At 42.2% G+C, this 12,455-nt stretch overlaps 3 protein-coding genes across 3 annotated transcripts; all 3 read right to left on the bottom strand.

Annotated features, from left to right (window-relative positions):
* Window positions 1-1,971: 1,971 nt before the first annotated feature.
* Window positions 1,972-2,586, bottom strand: TbgDal_VI2310 (hypothetical protein; the record flags this gene model as incomplete). Its single annotated transcript, XM_011775736.1, has 1 exon — window positions 1,972-2,586. One exon carries the CDS (start codon window positions 2,584-2,586, stop codon window positions 1,972-1,974), a length of 615 nt encoding a protein of 204 aa, XP_011774038.1.
* A 4,866-nt stretch (window positions 2,587-7,452) lies between these two features.
* TbgDal_VI2300 (RNA-binding protein, putative) lies at window positions 7,453-9,726 on the bottom strand (the record flags this gene model as incomplete). The annotated part of the gene is made up of 1 exon (XM_011775735.1): window positions 7,453-9,726. The coding sequence occupies one exon, from the start codon at window positions 9,724-9,726 to the stop codon at window positions 7,453-7,455; it is 2,274 nt and encodes a 757-aa protein (XP_011774037.1).
* A 410-nt stretch (window positions 9,727-10,136) lies between these two features.
* Window positions 10,137-11,096, bottom strand: TbgDal_VI2290 (DREV methyltransferase, putative; the record flags this gene model as incomplete). The annotated part of the gene is made up of 1 exon (XM_011775734.1): window positions 10,137-11,096. The coding sequence occupies one exon, from the start codon at window positions 11,094-11,096 to the stop codon at window positions 10,137-10,139; it is 960 nt and encodes a 319-aa protein (XP_011774036.1).
* Between the last annotated feature and the right edge of the window lie 1,359 nt (window positions 11,097-12,455).

The raw sequence follows: 12,455 nt of genomic DNA, 5'->3' as shown, positions 1-12,455 counted from the left end.
CCATCGGTTGGATTTACCCCTGAATGTACGTAACACCATGTGGAATTTATCTGTTCCTGTCGTAATATCCTGTTTTTTACAGATGCCTATCGCACTAGGGCGCTTGAATGCGCGTCGTCTTCCTTCATAATATGCATTACGGTGGTGTTATCCACGTATATTTGCAATGATCCCTCAAAACAGCCGTGCAACGCTAACAGGGTGAGTTGAATCACTCCTGCTTTACCTTGTGCTATCATGTAAGGTGCCGTTTCCCAGGACCCTTCTGCTATTAAGATCTCTTCTTTATCTCGAAATAACATCCTTCCCCATCCCTGCACGGAGGCATCCGTTACCAGTGTGGCCGTGGAGGGCTGAACCTGTGGTGGAACCACTGCTACATTTTTCAACAACGTGCTCATCCACTGCTTCGCCAACTTTAATGCATTTTTTGGCAGCTAATCCCGATCGGAATGGTTCACCAAACCCCTATTTAGGAGAGATAAACGCCGACGCATCATTTTAAATAAAATATAGTAAGAGAAAAGTGGCTCCCCCCCCCCAATCCCAGCCGCATATACCATGCAGAATACAACTCTCTCCATCTGTTTTATGGTCGCTATCTCGAGTGGAGCTAATTCTCGAATCCGCCGCATCATCTTTGCATTCAACAAAACCGTCTGTTTGTCATGCTCAAATAAAAACCCGATAAATTCGTATCGTGTGACTATTTTTTGTTGCTCGGCAACCGTTGCCCCGCATTCTTTCATGTTTTTAGCAATGTGGTCCCCCCATTCTTTGACCGTTTTGTGTGGTCTACTGATACGGATGTTATCGATCTACGTGTGAACCCTCGATTCGTTGGCGCCCGCATATTGTGGTTTCACTACCTCTGAGTCTCCTGCCAAAACTCTCGTGATGTCTGTACAATTTCATGGCTTCATTTATTAACCCATTGGAAATCGATTCAATTCTACCAGTTCCCCACTTTTCTGTGCAACAGCGGAAACTCGCTCGAATGTCTTTTGTGGCTTGTTCATCCGGAAAAAAAGAAGCCTTTAAATCAAACAACCCTGCGGATTCATCATAAACTGCACTTAGATATAGGGATATGTGTCCCAACAGGACTCCAACCTCGTAATCATTTCTGGCATTTTTTACCTTGGACCAGGCAATAAATCGGCGTCTTTTTCCGCAATCCGCAAATGAGACTCCCTGTCTCTTTCTTTCGAATTTCGTTCCGTGGCAATCATCAAGTTCCATACATTGTCAAACCGTTGCTGTGCCTCATCCTTCATTCGTCTTCGTACCAATTCCAAAGATAATGTACCCACATTTACTTTCTGAAGAAGTAATGTCTCTCTTCTTCCTCTGGCACTGCCCGCGTTCCTTGCGAACGTCGAATGATGATGTGCCCTCGATAATTTTTTCTTGTCAATAAAGCTAGCACTGCTCGGCATGAGGGTTCCGGCATATTGCATGGCATATCTGCTTTGCTCCCTATCAGATGTTTTACATCAACGTGGTTAACAACTCCGACTTGTTGATGGTGGCAGTCCATAGACACAGATAGCGTCCTACCGTGCTTCGAGGAAGCTCCTGAGGGTTTGTGTGCTTTCCCAATTGTGTTAATAATATTGAATCGAGGGCGTGTGTTTTTACGCCACTAATGCCAACTCTGGGTGTGCCAAAGCCCCTCTCTTTATTGAATGTGCAGTCACCCCGAATGGGCTTAGTATTGTCTCCATTCCCTTCGTTGTAATGGCTGTGAGCTTTTCACTACCCTCCATTTCCCTGATTACCCTTCGGATCCTTCCTGCATTTTCTCCGCTTAACACCACATACTTCGCGGTTCTGTGTGTGTCGCTTTTGAATGTCTTTGGGAGTGCTCCTCAGTTCACCACTATGGCATCTTCTTTTTTTGTCTTGTGGATGGGGCACAAAATTCTCCTTTTGTAGCTGTGCTATTTCTCACCATCTGCTGGCTGTGATTCAGGATAGTCTTAAAGCTACTCGATCCCGCTCCAGTGTTAAAGTGTCGCATACGAGATCGAGCTCCCAACGCAACATGGGACGAACCTGTTTTATGGTATTTCCCCCTGTCATTCTGCATAGTCCGGCTACAAATACATTCGCGCTGGTGTATGCTCTGCGGCTAGTAATGATAGTAGTGTCCTTGTGTACTGTATGGCGCTGCTCTTTGCCAGTTGCAAACTTACAATAAACAAGGGGATTGTCGTTTCGACAGCCGGTAGTCCGTGTTTGTCTGCAAACGCATAGAACTTTCGGATTATGGACCCTTTCTGTTCTCATGTTGTGCGTGTCCACATCCTTTTTGCTAATTAGTTTGCTTCTGAAGCCATTGCAATAATACACGGATTGTGTGTAGAAGCTAGAATAACCGTGACGTCGTTTACCAAGAACACCTTTGTTGCATGTTGTTGATTTCCATTTGACATTTCCCAGATCCCTTGAAAGGCTCCTCTCATACGTTGAGCTGCTGTCGACTTTTCTGCGCGTAAGGGCCGTACTATCCCCATCCCTGTCGGGTAAGTCATTTGTCGACGAGGAGTGGTAATTGTTGTCGTTCTCCACTGTATGACTCATTCTCCGTTGTGTTAGTTTTTCCCTTGTGGTGGAGTATGGGTAGGGAAATATTAACGGCCCCCAAATTCATTGCTTCTGGGGCCGAATGTCTCTTTTTTGACGTGTGTTCAGTTTATGTTTGAACACCCCACAAGTGTTGCTGTAATGCCCCAATCAGTCGCATGTGAAACATCGAGCCCTGCTCGGAGGAACCCTGTTTTGTTGTTGTTGTTGTTGTTGTTGTTGTCGTTTCGCTTTTAGAGCGGCCTGAATGTAAATATCACCCTTTTTGAAATGAGAATTTGATAGCTTCCTTCATGTCTTTAAACCTCAGCCCCGGGTAGTCTTTTACCGTTTGTACTGTGCACAGCTTATCATACAATTGTTTTCCTAGTTGGAGGCGTTCCTTCGATATGCCGTCTTGGTGCAGGCGCAATACCTATGATGCGAAGTTTTTTTATGCCTCGGTATATACCTGTCCCGGCGATATTGTTGGTGTGGGAAACACGAACTGATATGCTGATAAGAGTTATTCAGGAGTCCTTCCTTAGAGATATTTCATCATTCCATCAAAAGTTCGAATTTTTTCTTCAGTACTTACTCCTTCAGGAAAGCCCAATGCATTTGCCCGTAATTCCTGGATCCCTCGAAATCAAACCCTATGTGAAAAAGGTTAAGTTACTTCTTACGATGGGAAACAGCCTTTCCATGCACATTCATCTATATGTTTGGCCTTCCCTGTTTCCGATTTGCTCTGTTGTTCCTGACACTCCCCTGTGTTATCTCTCTTACCTTCAGTTATGACCAATTTTTGCCGTATCGTAGAAATCGATTGTACGTAGACCTCCAATTTCCGCTGCTTGCTGTGCTTTTGTTTCTTGCATATATGTGAGCTGTTGTTGCATCCAGCCCAGATGCTCATTTGATTAGTGCTGCACCCGAACATTCTCGTCGGAGAGTTGTGCACATGCACTTTCGAACCGATAATAAAGTGCTGATTCTGTGGCTTCTAAAGTTGCCCATTTCGCATGCAGTGCTTCTCCCGCCACTTAAAAAAGCTTTTAAGAAATCTGAGTTTCTAGGCAACACAAAACTTACCATCAATTGCCTCAGCGATCCCAGATCCATTTTACGTTCTCCGTCAAAGTAAACACTATTAGGGTTTTCAACATCGGTTGTCAACATATCATCCGCGTGGCATGCAGTTCTCGGGTTCAGTGCTGGTCGAAAGTCGAAAGAAAAAGGCGTCAGCCCCTTTTTACAAACAAATTCCATAAATGTCCTGATATTTGTTACCCACTCTACCTCAGAGAAGATTAATCATGTATGCATCAACATCTTTGATATCTTAAAACGTACTTTTTTCTAACACACCTACACCACCTTCCAGACAGCTGTATAATATTGGGGAAGAAAGTGTATTTATATAGGGCAATCCGTACATAATTAACACTATGTAATCGTAAGTCGTAAAACATTCATAACGCTGGTTTTCAAGAAAAAAAAATATAGATCCCTTTAATAAAGTAACACGACTAGACGGTTTGTGTACACAATCCTGTATTTACTTGTCCAATGCAATTACAGGTTTAGCGAACAATCATAAGAATTACAGGGATCCATTAGTGGCAGATGATATTCTTACAATACACTCTCAGGATTAATAAAGGGAAGTTATAATACCATTTTAACCCTAGAAAGTATTTATAATTTTACGGCACTGCACCCTCACCAAACACGGGGGGAACGGAATTGAAATATTAAACCCCCTCCCCATCCTCCACTACACGTGCATTCACAAATATATAAAAATACTCAGCGAAGCACGTCGGTGGAACATTCGTTAAGGTTGCGTACGCTTCTGATTATTGTTATATTATTATTGTTATTTTTTTAGTTCCTTTTAGAACAAAAAGCCTCATAGCATAAAACGGGAACGGTCGTACAACACTTGACTAACCGGGTTATCTTTTTGTACTTCTTCAAATTCCACGGACATCTCTTTGATCATTACGCCCTTCCACCAAAATCAATTATCAGAAACGAAAACCATTGACTCTACAAAAAAAATCATAAATATATATATATATTTATATAGTTCCAACAATGTCATACAAAGGCGCCTCAAGTAACAAGAGGTAAAGCAGATTGGAGTCCGTAAGACTCACATGGTTTTAAAAAAACCAAAGAAAAATTAGTCAAAGCGTTCAGCACAAGGAGAATACATATATATATATATATATATTTATTTATTTATTTAAAAAAATGTCGACGAACCATAAACCTCAAACCAGCAAAAAAAAAAGAAACGAGGTCGTGTCCCCCATTGTGAAGATTCACAAAAAAAAAAAACTCCCCTTTCCCTCACTCTTTCTTTGCAAATCAACCGCATTTCTCAACTTCTTCAATTATTAAATGCAGCACAAACATTGTTTAGTACACACATACACTTGGCAAACCAAGCCTCTCCTCGTCCCCCTCCCCCCCTAAAAAAAAGAAAAAAAAAGGAAAATTAAAAGAATAATTATCACCTACAGGAAGAGGAGCAGTTTCCCAAACCATCACATGAAGTTTCAAATAACGGAACGAGAAATTTTCAAACCACAAAAATAACAGCGACGGTCTTGCAACTGATCAAATAATCCACCACCACTACCACAAAAAAAAAAAACTCACTAAACGCGTTGCTTTTGACTTCCAGTTACCCACTTTACCCCTCCACTCTTTTTCTTCAGCTTCCGGAAAACATTGTTTATTCTCATTCATTTTTTTTTTAAAATGGGTAATGAGAAGGCATGAAGTTACATGACAACTGCATTACCTATGTCCAAATGCTACAACCGACGAGTCTCTTTTAGAATTCGCCACCGGTAAACTCCAGGAACTGAAAAGCATCTCCCCATCCAACACACGCCTTAACGTAACTCATGCGACACAAAAATCCAATAAGTTCCCTCAGAAATAAACGTCCGCGCACCTCATTTGCTCGTCATGTCCCAAAACAATTTTTTCTGGATCCTCCGCCGTTGCTGTTTATTCCTCTTTTTTTTTTTCTTTTCCTCCTCCTTCCTTCCTTCCTTCCTTCCTTTCTTTCTTTTTTTTTTTAGTTTTAGCGAGCGTAGACACCACATAAGGATATTTCGTACCCTTCAGCAAAAAGTAAATCCGGGCTTCAGTGCATGACGAAATTGAAAACACACCTGTAATTACACAACTGGTAATGATGATCCACCCCCAGGCATCAGGTACGGGAACCACAAAGAAAAACAATGGCCAATCAACACTGAATATATGAAGGAATGAAGGAAAGAACGCAGCCAGTTAATGATGAGAAGGAATCAAGCATGAGCGAGAGAAGAGAAATCCGTGCATTTTTTTTTTTAGTGCGACTCTACTCAAAAACTCTCATCGAACATCACCGCAACAGCACCCAGTTGACCGATAATATATGTAAATGTACATGCATTTGTAGGTGCAAATACAAGTGTTCAATCATAAATAATATTCACGTGCACGAGAAGATGCGGGTATGTTCCTGAAGATGTGAATATATTTTGTTGTTGTTGTTGAAGCGAGACAGGCACACAGAGACACCGAAGTAAATACTAACAGAGTAGATATCAAATCAACAAGGCAAAGGAAACGAATCCACACGCGAGCTGTAAGAGGGTGTAAACGAAGGCAACCTAGAGACAGCTTATACATATATATATATATATATATATAGAAGTATATTTATGTAGTTATTCATTGAATATTTTGTTTTACGTTGGTTTATATCATAAATAATTTAGTTTGATGTGTATGTGTTTCTTGTTTTGTATTTTTTGTATGTATGCAGGTTTACATGTCAGTAATCGCAACATTATTATTGTTATCATTATTATTATTATTTGTTTGCATGCTGGCAAGCAACACCACACAAGAAAACAAAGAAGGCCGAGATGGGAAGGAAAGCCAGTGAGGAAAAAAAAAAGAACAGAAGATATTTGATCAGAGAGCGTGATTGCAACAGACGCACGAACACACTTACGTTTATTGCTTACAAATACCATAGTAATAATGACGGTTAAAGAGAAAAAAAACAAATCATAGCCTGAACAAACATATAATATATTCTCCTCTCTACTTCATTCACACCGTGTCGTATTTTCATGGTAAAATTCAATCATTATTGTTATTATTTTATTTTATTTTTTTGAAATCTTCACCCGCCAACACGCCTTGCCATCTTTACTGCCAACAGGGTTCGTCTGCGCGTCAGAAAAGACAAAACAAGAACACAACGTGAAAACAACAGCAGCACCACAGGATTAGATATATAGAGTACAGTAAACTCACGCAAAATAATCGGAAGGAAAAAGAAATTCAAAAAAAAAAAAAGAAAAAGAAAACATAGCCGCACTTAACATACTTTACGGCTTCGTTGCGGCAGTCGCAGTGTACTCACGTCATCATACTTTTTTTGTGATGTCCTTCCCAAACGCAATACCTGCGCTCACCATTTTCTTTTCCTCAGTATCCGATTCTCCCCAGTTTCCTTCAAAGTGTTTTCCTAGTAAGCGTTATCTTTATTTAATACCATTCTTCATGCATTCAGCTTTTTTTGTTTTTGCTTCCTTCCTTTCTTTCTTTCGTATGTATTTTCCCCTTTTTTTTAATTTATCTCTTCACTAATCAACTCTTTTCACACGCCTAACACACATACCTTCAGCGTCATTCTTGTTCACTCGGTTTTTGTTGTTTTTGTTGTTGTTGTTGTTGTTGTTCGTTCGTTTGTTTGTTTGTTTGCTTGCTTGCTTTTCCTCTTCATTTCCCTCCCCTATTTTCAAACACTTCCATGACCGCACAACAGCAGTACAACCAAATCATCAAATCCAATCATATTTACCGACGCCTCTTCTTTGTGATGAGAGACGTCAGGTCCTGTTCTTCCTTTGCACGTCCGAGGATTTCCTCCAATTGGCCGCGGAAAATTTCCGTATATTCGGCATCCAATCGCTGTTTCTCAATGAAGGGGTGTCGACGCACACTTTCAATTATGGCGACAAGTTGCTCCATCCCATCAGGTGTTTGTCCTTGACTGGTTACAAATAATACCATAAGGTAGGCATTCATGGCAGCCTTGGTAAAGAAAACGTAGTCCGTTTTCGCTGCCAACAATACGCGAGTAGCTGCGTACGCAATGTAAAGTTTCTTGTGAGGATCGTCGTTAAAAAAACTTTGCATCCGTTTGGCTAGAATGCCGAACACATGAGCCGAATTAAGTGGAGTGTATAAAAAGATAGCGTCATCCAGTCGCTTCTCACTACCTTCATCCACGCAGTCATCGATCAAATCACATATAGTTTGAATAACACTCGGACTTAACGACTTCTCCGCCTCTCCGCAGGAATTATACGTGGCACCTAGAAGTGATTGTAACCGGGCATCTAAAGTCATATCGGGAGCAGGTCTCTCACGCGTAAAAGAAGCATGAGCTTGCGGGGGCGAGGTGGCAGTGACAGCCGCACCCATTGCAGGGATCATCACCACTGCTCCATTTTCCGACGCACCACTCAAACCAGGACCTGCGACAAGTGCACCGCTAACGCCATCAAGCGAGCCACGGGCCGGCGCACCTGCAACGGTCTCAGGGATGACCTCAACTCCATCCACAAGAGGTGCTGGTCTTCCCCGACGCATGCGGTCAGCCATGGTAAGTGTGTGATTTGTCTTACCGAAACTAATGCGCGCAGGAGCCCCTTTTAAAAGAGTGTTGTTCAATGCCACACGAGCGGCGCGGGCGTGATCTACTGTATCGAAATGTCCGAAGGCGATGCAGCTGGAGTGGATAAACTTGGAATTGATGAACCCTTCAAAAGGCTCAAACAAAGCTTCTATATCCTCCTCTGTCACATCTGTTGCAAACTGCCCAACGAATATTACATTTGTCGGGGTTTCACTAAGTGGGATGCCATCTGGTGAGAGTCCGCTCGTCTGGGAGACAGGATTGCGTTGCGCTCGACCGTAATTAAGCGCAACACGGGCGCCACAAATGAGCTGATCACGCATTAAGTCTAGAGCCTGCGTACAGCTTTCAATATTTTCGAAGTGAATAAATGCCATATTCTTACAGTCTAATCTCGAAATATTTAAAATTGTTCCAAAGACCTTGAAATTCTCATTCAGCTCCTCATTTGTAATAGTTGGGGGAAGGTCCCCAATCCACAACACATTAGTCGGCTCCATCGGTTCCTCATCGCGACGAGGGCGCCGGCGGCGCTCTTCATGTTCGTGACGTTCCTCCTCACGGGGACGTCGAGGTGGTCGCATTCCTTGATTTGACATGCCTCCATCCTGCTGCATGCCCCCTTCATCCTGCGAGTAGTCAAACATCTTGCCGTAGCTAAACCTTGCTCCACCCAATGAGCCCCTCGCACTAAGCGTCTCAACGGCGTTACGCGCCTCCTCCACATAGCGGAAATGCACAAAACAATAACTCTTGTCAGGCACCTTAGCAATGCGTACAACCCTTCCAAATTCCCGAAACTCTTGCCTCAGAAAGTCATCCGAATGCCTCTGGACGTCCAGGTTCCCCACCCACACGGTGTTGGTCGGTTCACGGGCCTCTTCATCACGGCGGTTGCCACGATTTTCGCCACCGTGCGCAGCAGGAGCTCCATAGTATCCCTGGTGGTATTGTTGTGAGGGATGATATGACGAATACCCGCGTGAATCGGGACCCGGAGGCACTCCGTAATTGTAGTCCTCTCGTGCATACGCGTCATATTGTCCGTGCACGGCGCCCGAATGCATCATATAACCCTGTCCATTTTCTTGATCCGATCCTCCACTTGGGGGTCGCGGCGGTGCGGGGGCATAACGACCGCCGGGTGGCATCGGAGGCGCTCCGGGAGGAGTTGGGTAATTTGGATATGATCCCTGTTGAGCATGTGGTGGCATTGGCGGTCCCGGTGGACGCGGCCCACCGGGAGGCATTTTGAATCCTGGTGGCATTGGCGGTCTGGGGGGCATTTTGAAACCGGGTGGCATCGGAGGTGCTTTAAAACCAGGCGGCATCGGGGGTGCTTTAAAGCCTGGAGGAGCAGGCGGTGCATATGACGGGGGAAATCCTCCAGATGGTTGTGGTGGTGGCGGTGGCGGTGGTGGTGCGCTCATTTACGCTACCTTCTGTAAAAGCCACTTACAAACTTGACTTCGCGAAAAGAGTTGGCACAAAGGCAACTGCAAGAGATTAAGCAATCATACCATGAAGCAAAAAGTGGGCGGGTAAACAGAAGGAGATCACCTTCGAAACTTACACACAAACGAGCATGAACTGGGGTAAAAAAAAAAAAATTATAATAATAACTTTAAAAAAAAAAAAAAAGAGACCAAATGTAACCAAAGGGTGGGGGAAAAAAATGCCCAACACAAGTAAACGTACGCGGTAGAGGATGAACACGATGATGGCAAGACACTTCACCCATTTTGTAGGCTAGATCACCATATGATTTGAGGGAAACGCATCAGAGCCCCCATCAGAAGCAACACAGTTACATGCAGAATAATAGTGTTTTACGGCAGCTTCAAGTATGGATAGTACTACCATCTGTATCTTTTTCCGCAGTTGCAGTACCATTGTCTCCCTTCCTTGTTAGCACCATAACAGCATCATGAAGCACGGCATATTCAGCAATCATATTACCCTCACAAAGGTAAGGTAGTTTACACCACCGCTCCAACTGAAAACCAAACGGTACCAAAACGTTATCCATAAGGCATTGTAATGACTGCTCGAACGTCGCACCTTTGCAACACTCGCCACCGTCCATTGGCATCATCTGTGATGGTCGTCTCTTAATGCTTCCGTCTTCCACAAACGGGCACCATGGCAATACAACAGCCAAAAGAAGAATACCTTCAGGACCCAGTGAGTCGCGCATGGACGCCAGAAGGTCAAGGGGCCTGTCTGCGCGATCGAGAACATTGAGACAAGAAATTACGTCATAATACCGCCTCGAGCCGTCCTTATTTGTGAAGGGGTCCTGATATGGAAGCACCTCATAACCACGCCGCCAAAGACGCCAGCGCATTGGTATAGAAAATTCTGTAGCAGTCACTCGCTTAAAGAGAGGCTGCAATCGAGAAGTAACACCTCCATCACCAGCGCCAACATCAAGTAATGTTTCGAAAGGCGGCTCCATCGTGTCCCTGTAGCGCGTCCATTGCTGAGCAATTGTCCTTCCGAGCAGCAACTTCGCAGCCTGTTCGGTAGACACAACAAACATGCCGCCTCTTCCCACAATTCCATTGGCGGTAGTGAGCGAAACAAAATGACGAAGCAGGTTGGCTATTAAGATCCTTAATGCGCTAACATTCGCAGCTTCTTTTAACCAATCTGTCGTCTCCTTATCCTTTTCCAAGATAAAGTATTTGGTAACAATGTGCTGCGGCAAAACATCAATATTTGCTCTGTAGCTCATAGGAGGCTTTACCCGTCCCTCATTAGTGAATGTTGTCATGCTCTTCAGTTGTGACGGAATCATGATGTTTTTTTTTTAATTTTATTTTTTTATTTTTATTTTTTCCTTCCTTACAACTAAGGTCCAAACTTAATATTTGTTCTGTAAGTATGAGCCACTATCACTGCACCTAAGCGTAATAAGAGTTACGGGTGAAATGATGGAATGCATGATATAAAAGTTATGAGATGAATTTTTTTTTTAGAAAAAAATAGGAAAAGAATTGAATTGAATTGAATTGAATGGAATTAAATTAAAAGTAAAGCAAAATATAAATACAAAGATAAAGATGAAGATGAAAAAGGACTACAACATCGCAAAGTGCAGTTAGGTGTGTAAAGTGAATTCACGCACTAAATAAAACACATGAGCCGTAGTAGCAAACGAATATGCAGCACAGGACAGGAAACACACAAACAACAGTTGTGCTTCTTCAAGATGGAATATATAAGGAGATGAACAAAATTAACAAAAAGGAATTAACAAAAGAAGAGAGGGATAAAACGCACGGGAATCAACTGCAAAAAATGGTCCATAAAGCAAATATGAATAAACGATTACACACACATACATATATATATATATTTATTTATTTATTTATTTATATACTTATAAAATAAATAACAATAGGTATATGCTGACTTTAATAAGTATAAATATATGAAGTTGACGGACACATTGGAAGAAAAGAAAAAAAATATCTTTCCTTTCCATCATGTCAAACGTGTTTTTTTTATAAAAAAAAAACATACACAAAGAAAAAACGAAGGGAAACAATAGTGAGAAAATAAAATACATTCAAAACCAGAAAGGAAATAATATTGCGAGTGTTTTTCCTTCCTTTTTTTTTGTATTTATTTATTATGGAATATATTCAACTGTCCCACCATTCTTGCACGAGCTTACGTGTGAGCTTAGCGACTGTCGCCCCTTCCGGTTACTGAATAAAAAAAAGAAAAAAAGAAAGATAATATTGTCCTTCCCGCATAAACGTTTCGGTCTCGCTGCTTTTGTCACTTCTCACCGCAGCCGCAAACAAACAAACACAAAAAACACAAAAAAAAAACAAAAAAACGAAAACAAGATAAAACGAAGTGTCTCGAAAATTCTCTTTTTTTTCCTTTAAAAAAATTTCTACAAGAGCAACAACAACAACAAAAAAAAAGAATTAAATGATGATCAACATAATTAGTTCCGTAACGTTGCTCCTGATAATGTCGGAACCGTATGTGGTACCAGTGAGAAATTATTACAAAAAAAGAAAAAAGAAAAAGAAAACACATATGCGTCATATTGCGAGGCACACGCAAGTTGATATGATACGAGACGGCGAAAGCACACAACCAAAAAAAAAAAAAGAAGACAATTAAAAAAAATTAAACC

Source organism: Trypanosoma brucei, chromosome 6 (genome assembly GCF_000210295.1).
Source record: "Trypanosoma brucei gambiense DAL972 chromosome 6, complete sequence".
NCBI classification, from domain to species: domain Eukaryota; phylum Euglenozoa; class Kinetoplastea; order Trypanosomatida; family Trypanosomatidae; genus Trypanosoma; species Trypanosoma brucei.
Note: the sequence above shows the minus strand (reverse complement) of the source record. Positions and strands in the feature narration are given on the sequence as shown.